Source organism: Netta rufina, assembly GCF_964035555.1.
Source record: "Netta rufina genome assembly, chromosome: 6".
Lineage (NCBI taxonomy): Eukaryota > Metazoa > Chordata > Aves > Anseriformes > Anatidae > Netta > Netta rufina.
Window position 1 is genome coordinate 12,560,183 of NC_140129.1, and position 23,164 is coordinate 12,583,346.

At 37.6% G+C, this 23,164-nt stretch overlaps 1 protein-coding gene across 7 annotated transcripts in view; it reads left to right on the plus strand.

Moving 5' to 3' along the window:
- Positions 1 to 23,164, plus strand: part of DIP2A (disco interacting protein 2 homolog A) — a gene marked incomplete at its 3' end in the record, with an annotated part of 108,127 nt that overhangs the window by 72,013 nt on the left and 12,950 nt on the right. For 2 of the 7 annotated variants that reach the window (XR_014618569.1, XM_084289424.1), the window contains exons 19-37: positions 2,312 to 2,448; positions 3,401 to 3,481; positions 3,974 to 4,101; positions 5,209 to 5,323; positions 6,465 to 6,666; positions 7,211 to 7,320; positions 7,465 to 7,545; positions 10,781 to 10,904; positions 11,739 to 11,860; positions 12,188 to 12,299; positions 12,489 to 12,598; positions 13,078 to 13,208; positions 14,372 to 14,540; positions 15,701 to 15,871; positions 17,801 to 17,830; positions 19,018 to 19,079; positions 20,739 to 20,796; positions 21,277 to 21,351; positions 22,009 to 22,183. Coding sequence is in view for 5 of the 7 variants with exons in the window: in XM_084289424.1 (XP_084145550.1) it covers positions 2,312 to 2,448; positions 3,401 to 3,481; positions 3,974 to 4,101; positions 5,209 to 5,323; positions 6,465 to 6,666; positions 7,211 to 7,320; positions 7,465 to 7,545; positions 10,781 to 10,904; positions 11,739 to 11,860; positions 12,188 to 12,299; positions 12,489 to 12,598; positions 13,078 to 13,208; positions 14,372 to 14,540; positions 15,701 to 15,871; positions 17,801 to 17,830; positions 19,018 to 19,079; positions 20,739 to 20,796; positions 21,277 to 21,351; positions 22,009 to 22,183 (2,193 nt within the window). Of the gene's footprint in view, positions 1 to 2,311; positions 2,449 to 3,400; positions 3,482 to 3,973; positions 4,102 to 5,208; positions 5,484 to 6,219; positions 6,307 to 6,464; positions 6,667 to 7,210; positions 7,321 to 7,464; positions 7,546 to 8,485; positions 8,659 to 10,780; positions 10,905 to 11,738; positions 11,861 to 12,187; positions 12,300 to 12,488; positions 12,599 to 13,077; positions 13,209 to 14,371; positions 14,541 to 15,700; positions 15,872 to 17,800; positions 17,831 to 19,017; positions 19,080 to 20,738; positions 20,797 to 21,276; positions 21,352 to 22,008; positions 22,184 to 23,164 lie in introns of those variants that run through there. The other 5 variants (XM_084289425.1, XM_084289426.1, XR_014618570.1 and 2 more) reach the window with 5 other exon arrangements.

Genomic DNA, 23,164 nt, shown 5'->3' on the forward strand with positions numbered 1-23,164 from the left:
ACATGTGGACTCATTTGAAGAAAGGAAGTTTTCCTACCAGTAATCAGTATTCTTCATGATGTGTAGTCCACATGTACATTCCTGTCCCATCTACCTTTCCCTTCTCTAATTCTTTTTCAGATGCGATGCTGTTGAGAGACTGAAATGGTGGTAGATGCGCTCTCTTGTATAGCACACATGAAGCAGGAAAAAAAGAAGCCCAAGTACAGGCTCTACAGGTACTGCAAAAGGAAAACCTTGCAGTAACACATGGCAAGGCAGAACTATGCCTGCTGTTAGAATGTATGTGTAGACTACCTATTTCATACATTGGTTACTGGTAAGTATTTTTTTGACTTGATCAGGGTGATAGGATTGTCCTAGGGCTTCATGGATGGAGCATCAGTTCAGAACCGCAGGCTAATTGGCTGTGCTCTCTGTGTTTGTGAACGAGTTGAAGACTATTATTTCTTGTGGTAATAAAGTGTCTGTTTCAATTTGTGACAAAGGTTTGAACTGCCTTTTTAAAAGTTTCTAATGTTTTTAATGAGTTTTTCTGAATGACTAAATTATGAACTGGTGGTTCTTTCCAACCTTGTAGTTCACACATATTTTCAGCAGCTGAAACTCCTGTTCTGCTTTGGAGTTGGACCTGTACCAGTCATTGACCATGCAGTCTCCTTCTTTCGTCAGCGAAGGTTAATATCACAGGGTCCCACACTCTTTATTAATAAACATCTGTTGTTCTAAAAATTACCTATTTTTTATGAAACCAAGATAATCTAGAGGTTGGTCTATTTGTAGGGTGAATTATTGTCTTTCCTGTTCAGATATAAGTTGTTGAGGACTGAATACTTCACTGAGGCTTGACAATGTCCTTAAGCACTTTATCAACTAGCAACTTGGTCCATGCTTGCAGCAGAACTAACTGTATCATGTGTTAGTTTCGGATAAAATGTTCTATGTTCCCTTTAGGATTTCTTTTTGTTCTGGTTGAACAATGGTAAAAGTAAGGGCTATCTGTAGTATCGGTTAAGACTGGCTAAATTGGAATGCAATAATACACTCCTTCATAATGGCTGTTGTCAGCCATATCTAGCTTTCATATCTGTCATATGTTCCATGTCCAAAACGTTCAAAGGGTCCTGATAAAAATCTTTCCTTTTTACATATAGTACACTTGACAACAAAATACTCTGATAATCTGGATTGGAAGCAGGTACAATGGGAAAGGGCAGAAAATTAATTTGTGCCATAGTTTGTGTTGTTTTTCAAATGTTCTGTTTATTTCATATTGGCTAAGATGACCCATTTGATTTCTTTTTAATCTTGTCTGTAAGTGCTAAGATAAACTTTGTTGCTCTGTTGTGCCTTCTCCTTTATTGTGCTTTTTCTTTTCACTTTGGTGATGGGAAGAGACAAATCCCAACCGCTATAAGCAAAGGGTCTGCTAGAGAAAAGGTTTCTGCCAGAGAAACTTCTAAAAAACAGTTACTTCAGAAGTCAGATATATAACCAGTGGCCAGAGCAAAGATCGGCGTTATATTTGGTTTACAAGTGTGTATTTGCATGATTAAAAATAAGAAAATGTCAGTGTTGGAAGATCTGAGATTTCAGAAGAAAATTAGTTTTCTTCTAAGTAACAGGAGGATAATAGTAGTAGGACCTTTATGAAATGAAATACTTTTAATGATTTGAAGAAAGTTGTCACAGAAGATGAAGTCATCACACTGAAGCTTGGAAAGAAATAATGTATTGTCATGGGATTAGGTTCAGCAAGAGACATCTCTCTGAAAGATGGTAGATGGAAGACTGCTTTAAAAGAGGATGGGAAATAATGCAGAAAAATCATGACCTGGCAGTGAGAAATTATAATGGCCTAATTTTCGTGCCATTTCTAATGTGTTTCTCACATAACTTAAGGGGTGATACTATGAAAACAAACGTGTAATAATAGAATAAAAGGTGTGGTATATCTGTAACTTAATATCTTTTCTTTTTCATCTTTATTTTCATATGAGCTTTAATTTGAAGAAACTACCTGCCTTCATATTGAAAAGCAATTGCTACAGTTTTGGAGTCAGTTGCATCTGATACATAGGCTATGAAGCACTGTTAAAAAAAATGCATTTGCAAACTTGTATCTTTTGTCTTGGAGATCATATTGCACAGGCTTTCAGAAAGAGAGTTCTCTTGCATGCTGTGTTTTTTCCTGTAGCTGTTAGATAAATTATATTAAAATTTTTATTTGTCTACCAGTAGCCAAGTAACTTCTATATCAGTTGCTGAAATATACCAATGTTATGATTCTGTTTTCTTCCTTTCCCTTTAGCAAATGTTTGTGTCGTGAAGGTGGATGGGACTCCTTATCTGTGTAAAGCTGATGAGGTTGGAGAAATATGTGTGAATTCAGGTGCAACTGGAATGGCATATTTTGGCCTTCTTGGAATCACCAAAAATGTGTTTGAGGTTTGTATTTCTCTGTGTAATGTACAGTTGTTGTAACTCTGTGTAATGTACAATTGTTGTAACTCTGGTATTTCTTCTTGAAAATAATATCTTTTCTTCCACTTATTTATTTATTTATTTATTTATTTATTCATTCGTTCATTTTTATTTATTCCACTTTTTATTTTTTATTACTTCCCCTTTTTTAAAAAATAAAAAGCCATGGTGAAATACAGTGTCCTTCATTTTTCATGTCAGAACTTGAAATTCCTTCTCTTACAACCAAAATACAACGGACCATCAGCTGTCAGTCAGCTGCCTCTATATTCTGCAATACAGTATTGTGTCCATGTTGGCATTTAAATTTATCTCCATTAAGTCTTACGTAAAGTTACATGAAGATATTTCAATTTATTGGTGCATAGCTTGGGACAGAGAGAAGTTAGTTTGATATTTATTCTGCCCATATTTTTCCTCACATTGGTATCCTAATTTCAATTTTTCCCTGTTTTGGCAAAAAAGGAGAGGAAGTAGTAGTTTTGCAGTAGTATTGCAGTGGGCAAAAATTTGGAGGCTTGGCTGAAGTATGGAATTCTAGCAGAAAGGTGAGAGAAATCCTGGCCATGGTCTTCATTTTCAAATAAGCCTCTTTCCGTCATTTTGCCTAATCTTAAAACTTTAAACACCTTAGCTTTCAGCACTATAGTTAGCTAGTGAGAACAGCAGTGAGATACCTGATGTAATGCAACAGTTGAAGAAAAAAAAAAAAGGCAAGGAAACCACCTGAGTTAGATGGACTGGTGTGTTCTTCATTATTCTAAAAGCTGTTGTTCATACTTGACGTGATAGTGAATGTTGTCTTCAAGTAATTTTTCAGCTGAATTTTTTGGCTGCGGTGAACAGAGGCAGAAAGTATTTAAACTTTGGTTTTCTTAGTACTGTGTGTGTGAGTATTTCTTCTGTGTTCTTTTAGGCCATTCCAGTGACGGCCACCGGTGTGCCTGTTTCAGATCAACCCTTTACAAGAACAGGATTACTTGGCTTTGTGGGTCCTGTAAGTGTGAATGAGCAGTTTTGACCTCACTTTTTCCTGACACCCACATCTGAATGACACATGCCCACCCCAGTTGATCTGGTACACAATGAAGAGGAGATAGGTTGTCAGTGGGGAAACAGAACAGAAGAGCTTCTATGACAGCTTGCAGATGAAGCGAAGCCAGAGTGAAACAAAATAGCATCTACCCCTTGAGGGAGCAGTATTTTCATTTATTTTCCGTAATAGTTGGCCCATGTCTTCAACTGCCTCTTGACTGGTGGCAGCTGTGGTGATACTATTTCAAGTCCATGCTGGAAGTCAGTGTATATGCCTTGAGCTGTGCAGCCCATGTAGGCAGCGAGCTGGCTCCTTTGTGACCATAGATGCACTGAGCACAATTCTGTGTCAGGGCAGTGACCTCATACCAGTATTGTGAATATCATTGGTTTTAGTCAGGCATATTGCCAGGAGGTTTTTCCTTATCTTTTTCTAATCTTGTCTTCTTTTCAGGACTATTTGGTGTTTGTGGTAGGAAAATTGGATGGCCTAATGACAGTTAGTGGTCGCAGACATAATGCAGATGATGTAGTAGCCACTGCATTAGCAGTAGAACCAATGAAATTTGTCTACCGGGGAAGGTGAGTATATTATAAACTTTACCACCATTGATTGAACTTTGTTGCTCTTTTTTCATCTGCAAGCAATGAACAAGCAATATAGTGTATGTGGGAGTTCCTCATGTGAATTTTTACATGTTTACTTTCCAGGAAAGATGGCACTAGGTTGTCGTATGCCAAATAAGAACTTGGCTGTCACTGCTAATTTGGAAGACAAATAGTGACATCCTGCTTCTTGCATATTAGATTTCTGTATAATTTACAATTATCTTCATATATTATAAACATCAAACTTTAAGTGTCTGTTTAAAACTTCTTTCAAAGCTTCTCTTAAGACAGTCAAATGAAGCGTGATACAGAATGTAAAATACAACTCCCTTTTGTCCACCCGAGCAGTCTTATGCAGAGTGGCCTAGGGAAGAGCTTTACAATGTTCTAAAGAACAAACTGGAAGTGCTGTTGAAGGGCTTTCAAAGAGTGTGTGTGCTGTATCACCAACCTTACTGCTCTTCAGTTGAGAATCCTTTAGTTCAAGTGTTTTTCTTCTGCGACTGTGACAGTGACACAGAACTATTACCGACTCACAAAGTTGAGCTCTCTTCATTTTTGCATCATTTGCTCAATTCACAGGTCATAAAAATAATGGCAGATACCTGGTTAAGACACGATTAATATTTTGTCCTAGAAGTTGCAAGCCTAAAACTAATTTAATTCACAAAAGGGGAGTAAGTATTCATCAGTGCAAACATCACTAGACATGCTAGCCAGTAATTTGGCATAATTGTTGTCTTTCAGGACAGATGAAGTATGTAAGAGCAACAGGTTTAGTGTGCATGATGGAGCTATATAGGCAAGGTTTGCCTAGCCCTTGCATGTATGGAACCTGCCCATGTTAAACACATCTTACGTTAGTGACTGCAAATTCACTTGAACCCCAGTAGAATTTTACAGAAATAAACTTGCATTTGTTCTAAATTTGTCTGTGATTTTGCGATGATCTGGCATGAATAGTACTTGTATGTGTTGAAGCAGTACCATTGAAGATTGCAGTCATTGCCATATTATAGTAAACCATGCTATGTTCATCATATGTTGCATCCTATCATTCTTCTATCCTTTGCGTTTTAGGATAGCAGTTTTTTCTGTGACCGTTTTGCATGATGATCGAATAGTGCTTGTGGCAGAGCAGCGTCCTGATGCATCAGAGGAGGATAGTTTTCAGTGGATGAGCAGGGTTCTACAGGTAGTCAGATCTGTCCTTTCTCTCTTTCCAGGTGAATAAGGCTAATGAATGAAATGAGAATCTTAGAGCATCTGTTTTCCATAAGAAAAAACTTCCAGTGTAACTAGAGTTACAATATGCTGACTTTGAATGTATTTCAGAGCTGACAGTTAACAAAAAAAAAAAAGTAAAAAGTAAGACTTCTTTTCAGAATGTTTTTGAACTTAGTATTACTAGGATGACAGTTTGTGTGTTTTAATTCTATGGGTTTCTGCTGATTTCATACTGGCTGGGAGAGTTAAGACTGAAAATGTTTAAGGTTACTTAGTGCCAATTAGCAAAACAGACCCTAAAATCTAAGTCACTAATGTTCTTATTCTAGATCTCCAATAGTAAGCAGTGAAAACTTTTTTCTCTTGTTTACTGCATTGTGCTTCCTTGGGGGTCAGGAGGAATTCCAGTAGTTGCATTTAAGGATTTCAGAACGAATTGAACAGTTATAAGAAAGTAAAAAGTGAGAGCACAATTATAGAAGAAGACTCTGTCAAGGGGACAAACTAAGGGAAAACTAGAGAAAACAAGGGAAGATAGATACCTCTTAAGCACAACACAGTTTTGTAGTTACAGTTTCTGTCTAATTTCAGTTTTTAATCTTTTTGGAGGGCATACCTGGTAATAAGCTGTTTTTCACAAGAGAAATTTTAGTTATTTCTATTTTTAGAAGTATCATAGCTAAAATGGACACCTCAGTTTTAGGTAGCAAGATGTTTCCCTTCCTATTTTTGTGGTTTTATGTTCTACTGTGCTTCTGTGATCGTGCCATACGTGCTAAATTTGCTGTGATATAGTTTTGGCTTTTTAAAATCTCTGCACTTGTTGCCCACTTATAAGAGACTTTCCTAATCCCTGATGTGCAGGTGGCATCCCATTGATAGCGTGCACAAGCAAAGTCCTGGGTCTGCTCCTGCTCCCATTGAAGTCATGGCACAACTTCTATGAGTTCAGTGAGTGCAGAATTGGACCCTTTATTTGCAAATTATGGTGCAAGTAAAAATTTTAATGTTATTAAATGACTTGAATTCTTGCTTTGTCTACATCCAGTTGATAATGTGGAATATTTTGTTGTTGTGTTGTTTTTTGTTTTTTTTCTCTCTCTATCAAGGCAATTGATAGCATTCACCAAGTGGGCGTCTACTGTCTTGCCTTGGTGCCAGCCAACACTTTGCCAAAGGCACCACTTGGAGGAATTCATGTTTCAGAAACCAAGCAGCGCTTTTTAGAAGGTGCTCTGCACCCTTGTAATGTCTTGATGTGTCCACATACTTGCGTTACTAACCTGCCTAAGCCTCGACAGAAACAACCAGGTAAGTAAAACAGAACATGTTGCTAAGGTCTGCATGTCTGTTTCTGAGGGCAAGTGTAGGGTGACCTGGTAGCAATGTGAGAGCTCAGGGTTGTGCATCTTGGATGGCTTCAAGATGCCTAACTTAGCAAAGCTAGTGGTGTTGTCAGAGCAGCCTAGAGCTCAGTGGGGGCATTATGGTCTACCTTGAATCCCAGTTAAATGCAAAGACAGCATGTCCCATTTTCCTGCTTCCATAAATATATTGTAAATTGTTCCAGGACTGGCAATCTTGCACAGATGAGTCTTCTTACATACTGTAACTCACATAAGAGAACTGAAGTACAAATAGACCACAGCTTACTGAGTCAGTACTAGACTGCTTTAGTGTACCATATTATCCTCGTCTCTCTTATTCTACGGAATATGGTCTTTGGTTTTAGCTTTTCATCTTTTCCTGTCTACATTCCAAGTGGCATTTATAGCAATCTACAGTCTGAATTATTGATTGTTGCATGTTTATTACATTTTATTTTTCTTATTTTGCACTGTTTTTTAAAATGCAGATGTTGGTCCTGCTTCAATGATAGTAGGAAATCTTGTTGCTGGAAAGAGAATTGCACAAGCCTCAGGGAGAGATGTTACCCAGTTGGAAGATAACGATCAAGCAAGAAAGGTAATGCAAGCATCCTAGTAATATGAAGTATTTGAGTTGGTTTCTTCAAAGTTAGGGAAGAACAGTCATGGTATTCTGCTGAAACTAAGAATGGGGCATTCTTAGTGAATCTGAATGTTTTCTATTATTCTTTTTCTGTTTCAGTTCCTGTATTTAGCAGATGTTCTTCAGTGGCGAGCTCAGACAACTCCAGATCATCCCCTCTTCTTGTTGTTGAATTCCAAGGTGAAATGCATCTTAGATTTTGCTTTAAGGTCAAGATCAGTAAAGGATTGTTTGAATTAGATTCACTAAGTTTGGAAAAGACATCCAAGATCTCTAAGAATTCTAAGACAAAAACACATAGAAGTCTTTTTCCTAAAATGCTTCAAGTTATTTTAATGTGTGATGTCATGGTTCTGAAGCAAACATAAATCATTGGTGGTTAGAAAGCAGCATAATTTTTCTACATCTAGAATTTTATTCCATGTCTAAAATTCTAGTGTGCATTTTGCATTTCTAACTTAAAAACATATCGGCAGTTGTGTTTCCTGCTGGAAAACAACTTCCGTCATTTTAATGGAAGTCACAGTTCAGTTTTTGTTCCTGAGCATAAGGCAAAGAGGAAATCACAGCTGGAGGTTTTTTTTTCATTAGAAGATACAGAGCCTAGGCAGAGAACCCCCGGAACAACTTTGGAGTCCTGTTTCCCAGAAGCACTGCATACTCTTTAGGAGACAGATGCCTTGTCTTTATGAGCCTTTCCCCCCTAAAATGGATGTCACTCCAACACGAATAAGTAAATGCTTCAATTCTGGAGCACAGGCAGTGTATATGTGTTTATATATACATATTATTTAGGGCTTTTGTAGCCCTTATGATATATGACAAGGCAACAGTCGTGTTTCTTAGTGTGTAGATCATATTTGCTTGTAGTTACTCTGTTCTGTGCTTTACTATCAGTAGTTTTGGAGTGTTCACAAACCCCAGGCATCCAACACTTTGTAAGGAGATGTAAAAAAAAAAGAAAGAAACCTGTGCTTTTTTATGTTCCTCAGTATTTCAGCATCCCTGAGCTTGAGGAGCACTACTGCTGTGTGTATTTCATAATATTCAGATGATTTAGATTCTTCTGCTTCTGTTCTGGCATATTTCCCCCCCTTGTTCTACCTTCCTTTCTTTCCAGGAGGCAAGATTAGTCTCCAGGAGTCAATTTTGGTTTGAGCCTGTACTCACTAGCTACTCTTCCAATGATGATAACAGCCCAGTGACAAATTGGGTCTACCCTGTGCTGTACTGTACCGCAGATATGTGAAATAACATATGGGCTTCCAGAAGGTCCAGCAACAGTCCTGTGAAGTAAGGGATTTGCCTTTGGGTCTCTTGTTCAGACAGGCAAAATGGTTTAGGACATGGTTCAAAGTTCTGACTTTTCTCCTGAGACTCTGGTTTAGCATAAGAAACTTCTTTATTATGGTGAAACTGCTTCATTATGGTTATAGTTAAAAGCCATCCATAGAATTGGTTTACCTCTCAGAGTAAAGAGGAAAGTTTTTAATGTGAAGTCCCTTTCTAGGTCACTTTGTTCAGGCAACTTTTACTTTTTGCAAAAAGGTGAAGGGTGACTGCAAAAAGACGATACAGAACTTAAGCTCAAATAAATTATCTTACTGTGAACACGTGCCTTAAATAGTTTGGACTAATAAGCTGCAATGCTAAACAATTGTGTGTTCACCACTCCACATGAGAAACCCTTCTGTTCTATACCTTTTCATGTCAATCTTTTTCTCCCAAGTCCTTGAGCTGCAGAAGTTCCCATCTCACTTGTGTGATTTTACTGTTCTTATTGTGTATGACTAGCTCACAGATTTGCACTTCAGCAGGTTTTCTTAGTAAAACCAAGCAGGATGACAGTGCTGTCCTGCATCAGATTAGGCTTTGGATCAAACAGCTTGGGCTGAGGCAGCTTGTTTTGGGTGTGAAACTGGATACCTATGTAACAGACATTTGCTGTGATAATCCTTATCTGCATAGTGGGAGGCTTGATTTAAGTCTCTGTTTCCCTCTGAGGTGGTTGTCCTACCAGTTTTTCTTACATCAGATTGTAGTCTCATAAAGGATAAGTTATCATTTCCTAAGACTGGGAAGCAAAACGACCTTCACTGTCTTCACATCAAAATCTGGATTAAGCCTTCAGTAGTCTCCATGACTTTTTGGTGAATGCCTAAGTAATCCAAAGATACAACTATTCCCATTTCAAGATTGTCCAAATACACAGTTTCAGGAAATGTGCTTTCTATCTACAACATGGAGATGCACTGATGTAGAAGTGACAGTGCATACCAACTGCAGCTCTGGTTGCTTCTCTGTCCGTTTAATAGCATATCTGTATCAAAGGCATTGCAGTGTTCTCTTCACACTCTTGAGAATGCTAATTGCAAAACCTGGAAGTTTAGTTGTGTATGGTAGAGTAGTTCTGTAGTCACCTAATTCCTGAAAGATAAAGGTAACTTTCAGGTAACCTACAGCTGTGAGGTTTGATTGCTTAGTCAGCCACTGTATGTACACCTGGATAAAGTGCCACTGGAAGGAGATAGGAGGGTAGGATTTAATCGCCTGTAATTTGAAGTTTTTGACCGGGTGCATACCTGCCTTCTTCTCTGTTCCAGAAGCTCTGTGGTTAAGATTTTGTGATTATTTATTCTTTTGTTGTGAGCGTAGAGAAACCATTAAGGTTTATGGCCTAGCCATATAGCAGAGCCAAAGCCTCTGGGCTCTGCTGTTTATGCACTATGTGATCTCACAGTGTAAACATAGGTTTGGACAGTGCCTCCAGATACATATATTTGGCAACCCTGCCCAGAGCAGGGGAATTGAAACTAGATGATCTTTAAGGTCCTTTTCAACCCAGGCCATTCTGTGATTCTATATGGGCCCCTTCTTAGGCCTCTTCCCCACGTGGTAGAACAGAAATGATTACAGTCACTACCAATCTGCAGAGAAGGTAATAGGAGATAAGGAAATAGAATAAAGAGTTGTTGAATAAGAGGAAAGCACTGCAGTCAGTGTAGCGTTAACAATTTGAAAAAATTGTTTGATTGATAGCTTTCTGTAACCCATGCTCATATACTCTGAAATGAAACAAAGCAGATGAAGTGCTTCAGTTGCTGCTAAAATAACTGTGATACTACTGTTTTTTCTCCCTTGGACTATAAATTTCAAATATTTGTAAGGTATTATTTTTGTGGTACCAAATACATTTAAGAACTGCTTCTGATAATATCTGTACAATACTCTAACATGCTAAAAGTTCATAATAACAATTTCTGAAATGTGAAGCATATTTTGACAGAGTCTTTAAATCTGCTGTATTGTTAAAATAACTGCTATGAAATGGAAATATTGTATCTGCAGCATGTACTTTATTCAGTGTCAAAATGTTTTCTGCAAAGTTTTCTGAAGTTGCCTATGTTCTCTGCAGGGCACTGTAACTAGTACTGCATCATGCATACAATTGCACAAGAGAGCAGAGAGAGTGGCAGTTGCACTGATGGAGAAAGGACGACTGAATGTTGGTGACCATGTAGCCCTGGTTTATCCTCCGGGTAAGGCAATACAAACAGGAAAAGTCAAAGTCAGACATCATAAAAAAAGAAACAGCTCTTGCCAAGAAAACATTCGAACATCCTTTTAATATAGTTATATATGGTAGTGACTTAACATGTCAAGGAAGAGACTTGTTGTTTTATTAATAAGCTGCTTCTCAGAATGTCAAACTGAATTTACCAAACTCTTTATCTAACCACTCCAGATGTCTGGACAGTTATCCAAATATAGTTTGTTCTAAACCACATGAAAAATTTTGGATTTTCAGGCTCAGAAAATTGAATAAAACTGGATATGTATCCATGGAAAGTAAGATTAGGGATGTCAGTGTTGATATTTTCATGACCACCTGTTTTTTTCTGAATGACTGCCTACAGAAGTGAAATCTGGACCTCAGAATTGCATTATTAGTGTGTATTTACAAGTGTACCTCAGGAAAAAAAAAATCCTCTAAAAGTGGGATGACTGAGTATTTCATAGTTACAGTTGTGAAAAAATACTTTTAAAAAGAATTTGAGTCATCTTCACAACCTTACAGTACCTTCTTTTTTTTTTTTTAATATCTTTTATGCTGCCTGTCCATGAAAATAAATTTCTAACAATTTTAAAGTTTTTAGATTTTAAATACTTTTTGCTAACTGTCAAATACAAATTATTTTAACCTTATATGATTGAGTTTGGCCAAGAATAGGCGGTTGCTTTGAAAAGACCTTTGTGACAAATCCTTACATCTTAATAAAATAAAATTTCTCAGTGCATATTTTGATCTTGCTGAAAGGGTTTGGCCTTTTGTTCTGATAAAATAGCTTTAATTTCACAAATATTCTTTACAGGTGTAGACTTAATAGCGACTTTCTATGGCTGCTTATATGCTGGCTGTATACCTATCACCGTTCGCCCACCTCATCCACAGAATCTTGCTACCACTCTGCCCACTGTCAAAATGATTGTAGAGGTACGTATAAGACATTTCTCTTTTAATGCTTGTGGTGGGTGTAGGTCAGTTGATGCTGATAGTGACATTGCCTGATAAATTATTTTGCCACACTCAGTGTAAAATAAGTCAGAAGAAAATCAGTGTGCAGTGACTGAGTCAATCAATACTTCTTTTAAAACTCGTTTAAAATGTTCTTTCTGCTATTGTAAATTATTTTCCTTTACTTCCGCTGCTTTTCTTCATGTATTCAGCTTACTAGTTATCTCGTTCACATGGATATGAAATTCCTGGAGAATTCGTTAACTGGCTTTACAATGTTTTTAATGCTGTGTTTTGTTTTTACAGGTCAGTAAGTCTGCATGTATACTTACCACACAAGTGATAATGAAACTGCTGAAGTCCAAAGAAGCTGCAGCAGCTGTAGATATTAAGACTTGGCCCACTATTTTGGATACAGGTACGGAATGTTTGTCCACTAGATAAAATGTATATAGGTTGGAGACGGATTATTGTTGTTGTAGTTATACCATAGCTGCCTAATTAAATGGATGTCTCTTGCATTGCATTGACATAGCCATCCAGGACCTATAGAAAGCATCCAGTGTTAATTCTGTGAAGATACATTTTAATCCTGTGGTCTTTCTAGATGATATGCCGAAAAAGAAGCTGGCTAATATTTTCAGACCTACATCTCCAGATATGCTGGCATATTTGGACTTCAGCGTGTCTACTACTGGCATATTAGCAGGAGTAAAGGTAGAGTACTTGAAGAGAGGCTGTTAAATTTAATTTTCTTATGTATTGGCATATTTCACATTCATTCCTTCTGCCAGTGGGTCATCTTAGTGTTCAGAAGGCTTATTCTAAAATGTGCATGACATTAAAGTTTCTTGATTCACTTTTTGGAAGCATTCATTCCTACCTGGTTGTATGTGAGGAATCACTGAGGGGACTAAAGGGAGGGTGTTTGTGGTGAAGTTCACAGATGTTTTCAATTGCAATTTATCACAGCAATATTAGACATTCCTTGACATTATTTGACATCACAGGTATCACTTACAGATAGCCTGATAAGTAGCTAAAAATTTGGGCTTATATCCCTTTCCTGTTTCACAGGCATGTAAAAAGAATCACTACCAGTTGCTGTATCTTCTACAACAAGCATTTCTGTTGGTATTAAATGTGATACCTCTTTTTAAAAAAATCCTTGAAGACAGCCTGCTTTCTTCTTACAGATGTCACATGCAGCTACAAGTGCCTTATGTCGTTCTATAAAGCTACAGTGTGAGCTATACCCTTCACGTCAGATTGCCATCTGCCTTGACCCTTATTGTGGTTTGGGATTTGCACTATGGTGCTTGTGCAGGTATGTTACTGAATCATAGGCTTTCTCATATGTCCCCATCTTTCTCCTCGCTTCTGTAGAATCCCAGCTAGTTGTAGTGGATGAGACTATAAGAGTAACCCCAGATTAACTTTTTGTAGGCATTTCATAAAAACATACAACATTCATACCAATATGCATTTTGTAGTAAAAGAGTTGATTTAAGTCAGTCAGTTACTTAAGTAACTTTGGTTTTGCAAGTGGAATTAATTAGACACAAAATCCAAGGGAGGGAAAAAAGGAACTGAAGTGTTTTCATGGTTATCTCCTCTGATGGTTTTGAACTTCTGAAAACTTTGAAATTCTTTGAAATTGCTTTCTTTGAAACTCTGATGGTTTTGAACTTCTCCCCTGAACAATGTTCATGTTTTCTATTCTAACTGTCACCTCCCTGCAGAAATATCATTCCTACCAAATCTCTCTTCTCATTCACCACGCAGATTTAGACAGGTGCTTTTCCTGGATGCAGACATGAGTGGCGTTTGCTGCAAGGCACACAGTCTGTGCTGGATATTGGGTGCTTGTGGAGAGGGTGAGAGAAGAGTGAGGAGGGGCTGTGAGTGTGAGTGAGGTGGGAGCCAAAGAGCATGAATGCTTCCTCATAACTCTGAGTCCGCAGTGAAAGCTGCCAGGGCGATGTTGATTCTTAGGTCAAGGCTAGGCAGGCAGTGCCTCTCGTGCAAGCTGTGTTGACTGCATGCTATGCCTAGCAGGCAGAGATAACAGGTCTAAGAGACAGAGCTGCAACCACAGCCTGCCATGGGAAGCAGGCTTTGCAAAGAAGGCACAGGTTTGTGGGATGGCACATGTATTCTTACCCTCTCTCTTACTGTAGTTTACATATGTGAAAATGAAAAGTTGCCTAAATTTCAAGGCATTGAGAATTTATTTGCCTGTAGTTCAGTGCAACTTACTGCAGGACAGATAAATTCACCTTGAAGTTTGTGGCTTAACTTTAACCCATAGTGCCTTGCCAACTAATCAGTTGAAAATCCAGTGAGATGCTTGCTTTCTAAAGAGCTGATTTGAAGTTCATATCAAGCTCTCACTTTTCCTGTTGTTGTTTGGTTCCCTTTTTCTTTGAGTAACTTCTCGCTTTTTATGATGGCTTGAAGTTTTCATGCTTGTTTTCTTCTTTTCCTTAGTGTATATTCAGGTCATCAGTCTATTCTTGTCCCTCCTCTGGAACTGGAGAGCAATGTATCTCTCTGGTTGTCTGCTGTAAGTCAATACAAAGTGCGTGTCACTTTCTGCTCGTACTCAGTGATGGAGATGTGCACCAAAGGGCTTGGAACACAGACCGACATGCTGCGGGTAAGTGGACTTGTCTCTTCAGCACGCTGACGTACAAATTAATGTATTTTCCTAAAAATACTTCATTTTGTCCTATAGAACATGGTCTTCTAAGTGTTTCTTTGAGAGCTTTTAATTATCACTTGTTTTGCAGGAAATGTTGAGATTGCTGAAAGTTGCATCTCTTGCATTTCTGAGGGGGGAGACATCTTATGTTCTCAACTGTTCATTTGTGCCTCCTCCGTGCTGCTGGGTATTTCTGAAATTTTGGACAAAATACTTAGGAAGGCAAAAATAAAAATAAAAACCCAGCCAAACAGACAAAACAAAACACACATGAAAAAAAAAAAAAAAACCTTCACCCCCTGACTGCCCAACCCCACACTTGCCAAGTCTCACCTGCTTTTGGGTCTTTTCAGACAAACAATATTGAATTCTAAAACTGATGTAATCTTTCCAACAGTTGTAATTGCACACTTTACACCCATTTATTTTGAGGAAAATCTCTTAACTGAAGTTTAATTGATTTGAGAAAGCACTTCTGTCTCAGTCGCAGGAGAGTTTCCATGGCTTTAGTAACTAAGCTGCTCAGGACCTCTGCTGGGAATGTTTGGCAGCTTGTTGCTTGCAAGAAGGCAACTACATTGTGCTTATTCTCAGTATAGAAAGAAAACAAACCAAAACAAACAAACTAACAAAAACTTTTGTTCCTCTGTTCTCCTGGGCCTCACTGAAGGGAATCTTGGCCCACAGCCAGTTGTTTTGGTTTCATATTGATGCTGATGAGTATTCATAACATCTTGAGTGCTCTGCCTTTATCTGAACTGTGTAGCATTTGGAGCAAGCAGGTGTCTTGTGAGCTTCATGTGGATGCCTGCCCCTCCCTGAGACACAATAATGTTTTGTGTTTTTTCAGCTCAAAATGATGAGTGTCTGTCACAGCTACGTGATGTGAGCGGTTTCTGTCTTGCGCATCACACTGTGACACAAAACTGCTTGGCACAGTTTTAGAGGGCTGTCCTCCTTGGCTGGAGCCAAACTGAATGCAGTCTGTGTTCATATTGTGTAACGAATTCATGTCAGTTTTTAAAGACAGCCAGTTCCACAAATTAAAATGGTTTATTTGCAGAAATGCTGATTTCAGACTTAAAATGTATTGTTTTCTTTATTTAACCCCTCAGATGAAAGGAGTTAACTTGTCTTGTGTGCGAACATGCATGGTGGTTGCAGAGGAGAGACCAAGGATTACATTAACACAGTCTTTCTCTAAGTTATTCAAAGACCTGGGCCTCTCTGCTCGTGCAGTGAGCACTACATTTGGGTGCAGGGTCAACGTAGCAATTTGCTTACAGGTGAGATTAAACTGCTTATTCCTTACTCTTACACACAGTATCTCTGGGAACTTTATAGGAAGTCATATTCAGCTGTGTGTTATTTTTTTCTAATAAGCTACATAATCTAGAGCTCCATTGCTTGCTGTTTCTTCACCAAGTTGAATAAACTTAGAAGTTGTGAATTATAGTGTTGATTTGCCTGTCTAATTTGGAGGATCAGCATTACAAAACTTCTTTCCTTCCTGCTATGCAGGAACAGTACTAAATTAAATACATATCTTCCTGTTCATAAATATGGTAAATATTTTGAGCAATGCAATCTCAGCTTTCATGTGATTCAGATTTTGCCTGTTGAAAAATAGCTGATGTATATGTAGAATTAAATGAAGATAAGAGTTCCTCAAATAAAAACTCTTATCTCAAAGACCCAAGACAACTATCAAGGTTGACAGTTTTCTTTTCACTTCGAAAGAGTTCAAATGAGCACTGTCAACATGCAAATACGTTTGTCTCATTCCATATAAGAGTTGGACTTACTTTCAATTAAAGGTATAAAATGGGAAGCTTTGAGAGGGAGAATAGGCATGTGTATTACACATCCCCGTGTCACAGACTGGAGACAATGACATGCAGTTGTCCAGACGTGTCTTTGATAGCTTAGTATTCAGTTGACACTAATCTCATATGTGTAATTTAACCAACAGCTTCTTAAATATGTTGTCATTCATAACTGCTCATTTAGTTTCTTTATTTTTTTGCAAATATTAAAGGAGAAAATATTAACACCCTCTAGATAACCAATTATAAAGAAATATGGCCAGAGTGATTTTATGAATCAGTAGAAAAATAGAAAAAATATAGATATAGATGAAATGAAGAAGATTGTGAAGAAAGACTGAAAGTTCCTTGAATAGAACATTTCAGATGCCAAGGGTCAAAGAATAACTTTCTGAATGGCCTGTCTGAAAAAGGATTTTAAAAATATATGTTGGCTATCTGTTGTTCAAACTGTTCAAACTAAATAGGCTATACCAGTTTGGGGCTAGGTAAGAACTTCCTGTGCAGTCTAACTTGGAGGCACATACCTATGACATTAATCTAAGAGCAGCCTTAATAATCTAGAAGACCATACTTAGAATAACACTGAGCTATTCTATCTTGATGATATCAAGAACTTCTGATAATTCACAGGCAGCAATATGAGAAATCTTCAGTCTCTTTTTATGGTAGAATACTGTTTGTCTTAAACTAGCATAAAGCAAGCAAAAAAACAACAACAACAGAAACAAACAAAAAACACCAAATCAACATTTTTTCCAGGAGAGTATTCCAGGATAATTGTGAATAATGTAGGGCTTTTGGTATTTAAGCTTTCTCCTCATTTTATACTTCTTTATCTTTGTTTTCATTCTATTTTTAGTTTACTTTTACCCTTTCCCACATTCTTCTAAAGCATAACTGTATCTGACATTTTATGTTGTTGAATTTAAATGAATATATTTGTAGCCAAACTGAGTATTTGATACAATTTAGCATGCAAATAAATCAATGACAGCTTACCACCTTACTGGACTGGTCGACTGAGAAGTAAAAGTTACTTCTGAAGTTACAAGTAGCATTTAGATGCTTGCAGATGGAGGAGGGATTTATGATAGGACAGCAGACATTATGTATGATCTGCCTTAAGCCTCTTGTTTATTTACTGGGACTTGCATGTTTCCCAGTGAACCACTTTAAAAAAAAAAAAAAAACAAAAAAACAGGCTCTTAAGTAATCTGAAATGCGAATTTTCTTTTCACTCTGAAACAGTATGAGTTTTGTTTTCTGTCTTACTGTGTGTATCTTATGTCTCCAGTGCCTCTTTGTTTGTATTTTCTTCTTCCCCTTTTTCTCTGTTTCACACACTTTGATGGCTTCTGTTACTTCTGTTTGTGGTCCCACTGTCAGCCAAACAGGCTGGGCAAGCTCGCTGAGCAGGTATAGTGATGCATGTGTGTGCTTGTAATGTCCTAAAGTCAGTCTGGTTCAGTGGTAAAACTCTGTAAGGAATGTATCCTAGTTGAGGGAGTTTTCACTTGAAAGAGGTCAAGTGATTTTTTTTCTAAAGAAGTGTTTTGTGTCTGTCTGTCCTCCCCCCCCCCAAAAAAAAAACACTTGTAGCTGAAATACAAAACCTCTTTCTCAAACAAGCAGTATGGGGCTGTAGCAAGGAATTATGTTAATGAGTGGTATCTTCCTAAAAAGTAAACACCATAATGCCAATCTGGTATGGCCTTAGGTTTCCCTGAGCCTTAGCAGTGCTACAGATTTAGAAAGCAATGCCATTATAAAGACATTGTTACTGTTCTCCAGCTCCCTGCTCTGGAGCGGACAAAAAAGCAGCCTAATTTTTCAAAACTTCTAAAATGAGCAGCTATGCTATGTTTCCCTGCATGGGAGAGAATAATCACTGACTCTGCCTACATTTTTTAGCTTAAATATGCATTTCACAGTAGTTTCTAGTTGCCTTGAGATTAAACTCTGCTGGAAAAAAGAAAAAAGTCCCCTGTTGCCATGTTGGGAAATTAATTTATTTTAGGAGTCTGACCTTCCTCCAGAGTTGGTCAGAAGGTTTATCTTCTGACTGCAAGATGTCTGCCTCTGTCTAGGCCATTACTTGCAGGAGCATTGAAAAGATAGCGGATGGTTAGAGGTATGTTTTAGTTGAATGTTTTTTTCTTCAAAGTTAGCAAAACTTCTATGAAGTAGAACAGCTGAGCTTTAGGAAAGGGGTTATGCCCGTGTAGGTTTATGCTCACATACTTTGCACTTGCTATGTAGTGTTTTTAAAAGAGGTGTAATTTTGTAAAACTTTGTAAACTTAAAGGTTTAACTGTATATATACATACTTCACTTGTGCATTGATTTACTAATTTCTACAAATAAATTTACTAATTTCTATTGTAAAATGCAAACATTTCTGAAATTGTTATATAATTGCATAAAACATCAATGCTTTATGACAGTCACTCTAGAGGGTGACTACTTTGACTATTTTTTTGGTAGATTAGGACAGTACTTTATAAGTGTCAGTAAAAGAGGGAGAGGGATTTTTGAGTTTATATGGCCATGAAAATAGGATTTTCTGGCTTCTGTTGATTTTGTTTCGTCCTTTGTATTCATAGGGAACAGCAGGACCAGATCCAACAACGGTCTATGTAGATATGAGAGCACTTCGACATGACAGGTACGGATTATGTTATGGTACATAACATAACATTAACCATTAAATGACTGCAGAGGAGAAAGTTCTATCTCCTCCTCCATCATTTCTTCTGCTCTTCCTTTTTGCACCCTAACTTAAGTTGCTGTCTGTTCATCCATATTCTATAATCCAGACTCATTAGCTGTTTCGTAGTTAACTGTACCACCAGCAAAAGGTGATTTCCCAGTTGGCTGGTTAGTCACAGAATCACAGAAAGATTTGGGTGGGCAGGATCTCAGGACATCCCTCATGCTCAATGCAGGGCCAACTTCCAAGGCTTCAATGCATTACTGAGGGCCAGGACCAGTTTTGTTTGGAAAATCTCCAAAAGTGGGGATTTTCCTTTGGGTACATGTCCTGAGGCTGACATCCAGCTGTAGGACAATAAATTTCTTACTGTTGTCTCCCTTCTTGCAGCTTATGTGCCTGACCTCTTCTCCTTATGATGTACAGCTCAGAGCAATTGGGCTTCATCTTCTCTATAACAATCCTTGAAATAGTGGAAAAATTACAGTTAGCTGTACTTAGACTTTTTTTTTCTTCAGACAGAACATGTAAACATCATCTGGAATCTTGTTGAGGATACATTCTATCAGTCTTAATTCTGTAGTCAATAATTTTTGCATTATCTTGTCTCTTGGTTAACTTAGCTGATAAAATTGCTGGCATTACCAAGTTCAGACTAATTTTAGTAGTGTTCATACATCATACGTATGTTCATACATATTTGTTTCTGTACTTACTTTAAGAAACTTAATATCAATACTTGGTATTGATATAAAAAAATCTTCTTAATTGATTGTTTTGAATCAGGGGCTTATTATTTCAATCAGGGGCTTAACTGGCAGGTTTTTTTTTTGACTACTGTTCTGTAATTTTTGGAAGGTTAAATCTTAGTTACTAGAAAACAAGCATCATGTGCATGATCTTCATCTGGCATTTGACCAGATCCATGTAAATTGCTCATTTTTTCTTTATTTAATATAGCACTACGATTTGCCTGAGATACATTGTTAAGTTCAGCCATAGCCTCAAAGCTCCCATGGTGCTAATCAGTTCTAGCCTATGTGTATTGGTTTAGTAAAATAATGCATAGTGTATAGGAGCCGTTTCTCTTGTACACCTCTCCTATTGCACTCAATTTTTGCTCCTTCTGCAACTGTAATATCTTCATAAGTTATGCCACTAATGGACAGTGTAATCCTTTTTTTTTTTAGGCTTCTTGCTCCTTACTTTTTGTAATTCCTACTGGGGCTGCTATGGTTCAGTGTGGCAAGCAGAGGTCCAGGAGAGTTCAATAAAGATGATGAAAGTAAAAAATGCTGGTGAAACTGCAACCCTAGAGCTCTTCTGGAATGAGTTATTCATCTCTCTGGAGAGATGAGTTTCTGATTCTTAAAGGAAACGGGTATATGGGAACGCTAATACTAAAGTCTTGAAGACAGCTAGAAACTCTTAACTGTCTTGTGAATAATTGAGTGTCAGAAGTTAAATAAACTTAAATAGACGTGCTTCACGATATCCAGTGTTATCCTATCCTTAGCTGCACTGATATCATGAAACACGTCTATTTAAATTTATTTAACTTCTATTTAAGTTCATGGATCTCTGTACAAATGCATTTTTCTTTTATTTTCTCAGGGTACGTTTGGTAGAGAGAGGTTCTCCCCACAGTCTGCCACTTATGGAGTCTGGGAAGGTGAGAGACTGAGAGCAATCTTTTTTCCTCACTATCCCTATCTGGATGGTGAACTGTTTCTCTCAGTACAGAGTCTGAGCAATGTCAGTCTGAATGTGCTTCAGTAATCACAGTGTATCTAGGAGAGGCACTAGAGAGAGCATGACATGAACAGCTGATAAAAGTGAAGCAAAGATTGTAAAATGAAGAAATAGGTAGTATATGTTGCTGTAACTGAAAAAATCACAGGCCTTCACACAAGGCATTTTTCAGGTGTGAAAGATCAGTTCTGTAGCTAAATACAAGCTGCAAAATAGCTGCTTAGAATTTAAATGATTAATCAACTTAGTAGGAAGAACTGATTGATACCCATGGAGTAAAGAGTAGAAAGGGAAGATTTGCATGGATTGACTTCTGTGGCTTTGCATTATTAACTTACCTTTCTTTTGATGAATTCAACTTCTGTTAACTTCAGTTTTAAACATTTGTTTTCTGTTGAAGATTCTTCCAGGAGTAAAGGTCATCATAGCACACACAGAAACCAAGGGACCTCTGGGAGACTCACATTTAGGAGAGGTAAAGCTTCCGATATTTTGTTTATCAGCAGTGATGTCATATATAGATAAATCATATTAGGTAAATGCATGTCATACTTAGCCACAATCAAATTGATGTGGCAAGGAAATGAATTCAGCAGAGAGCTGGAATGGTTCGGATATTTATGTGAATGTTTGCATGGATTTCTCCCTCCTGTGCCAAACTATTGCATGCTAGGACCACGTGGCATCAGTTAACGAGTCTGTGTCTGATTGGTAGTTACATGAGGAAGTGAGTAGATACTGTGTATCATTATACACTCCATCAGTGGATGGTAGTAATGAGGTAATTTGCTGCTTGGTTTAATCTGTGTTTTATATACATTTGGATTTGTGCTTATTAAGATGCCCTTCTAGTAGAAGATAGCTGGTTGGTGGGTGTCCTTTTCCAGTATGTCAAATGCCTAGTTCATTTTTTCTCTTGACTGTCCCCAATTACATGTATGTAAAATGTTTTTTAATCCTTTTTCCTGGTCATTTACTCTGAGCCAGAAATTAATTATTTTAGTAAAACAACTCCTAAAATTTAAATCAATAAATTACGCTGCCCAGATCTGGCAAAATCACCTTTATTTGTATTGGAATAGTTCTCTTTTTTTTTTTCTTTTTCTTTTTCTTTTTTTTTTTAACCCCCTAGATATGGGTGAGTAGTCCGCATAATGCTACTGGTTACTACACAGTGTATGGAGAAGAAGCACTGCACGCTGATCACTTTACTGCTCGATTGAGTTTTGGAGACACTCAGACCATATGGGCTCGGACTGGATACCTTGGCTTTCTGCGCAGAACTGAACTTACTGATGCTAGTGGAGGTGAGAGGAAACAGATACACTTAGAGAAGCATGTGCTGAAACTCATTGGGGTAGCTGAGCTAGCAAAGAATAAGCTGTCCTGCAAGATTATCCTGGCTTCCATAAGAGAGCTGAATATAAAAGGAATCTTTACTCTATATACGTTCATTGATTATAATGATACTGGGTAATCATGCAAAAGGAGAAATTCGTAATGCACTTTTCATTTAGAAAGTAGGATCCTCTTCCTTTATATCCATTTAAACAAAATAATATGAGTGTGCTTGTTAAGAGCACTAGAGACTTTCTACTTACTTCTTGCGTAAACCTCTTTTGTACAGAGAGAATACAGTATTTCAGTGCTGATCTAGATAATACTAATAATGGTAAGTCATTCAGCAGTTCTAGGACATGCACAAATATCAGCAATTTCCCAGCCTTTCAGAAGTGAAATGTCTAGAGGAGTAACTTATCCTTATTTTTTTCCAATATATAAATAGTGTTCATCTCCTTTTTTTCTTTCTCTTTTTTTTCTAATTTAAACCAGTGTCTGAACTTGAGAAATGTACACAGATGGAAGAAAAACTTGTTAGCAATGTACCTGCGATTGCTTGTGATTGAACTTAAATGAACAGTGATATCTCCATTGATAGTATCTGTCTCCCCCTCATTGCTGTCACTGGATAAATAGGGCGTTCACAGATACCTTTTATAGATCCTGTAATCGCCCATGATACAAGATAGAACATTTTTTTTTCCACTTCTGGAAATGTGGAGTGGCTCCCTCTTCTGGAGAAAGCTGGTAGTGGAAAGAAAGGGGAATTGCAAGCAGATGTTCACAACGAGAAGTTGCAGATGGCAAGGCACTAGATTACTACAGCACTTTTTTGTGTCTTGTAGCTTTCTAAAAAATCACATATAAAGATATTCCTGCTGTGGAGCAATGTCAGTTGTCCTTAAGTTTGTTAGCATTTGAGAGAACAGCTGTCATAAATTACCACA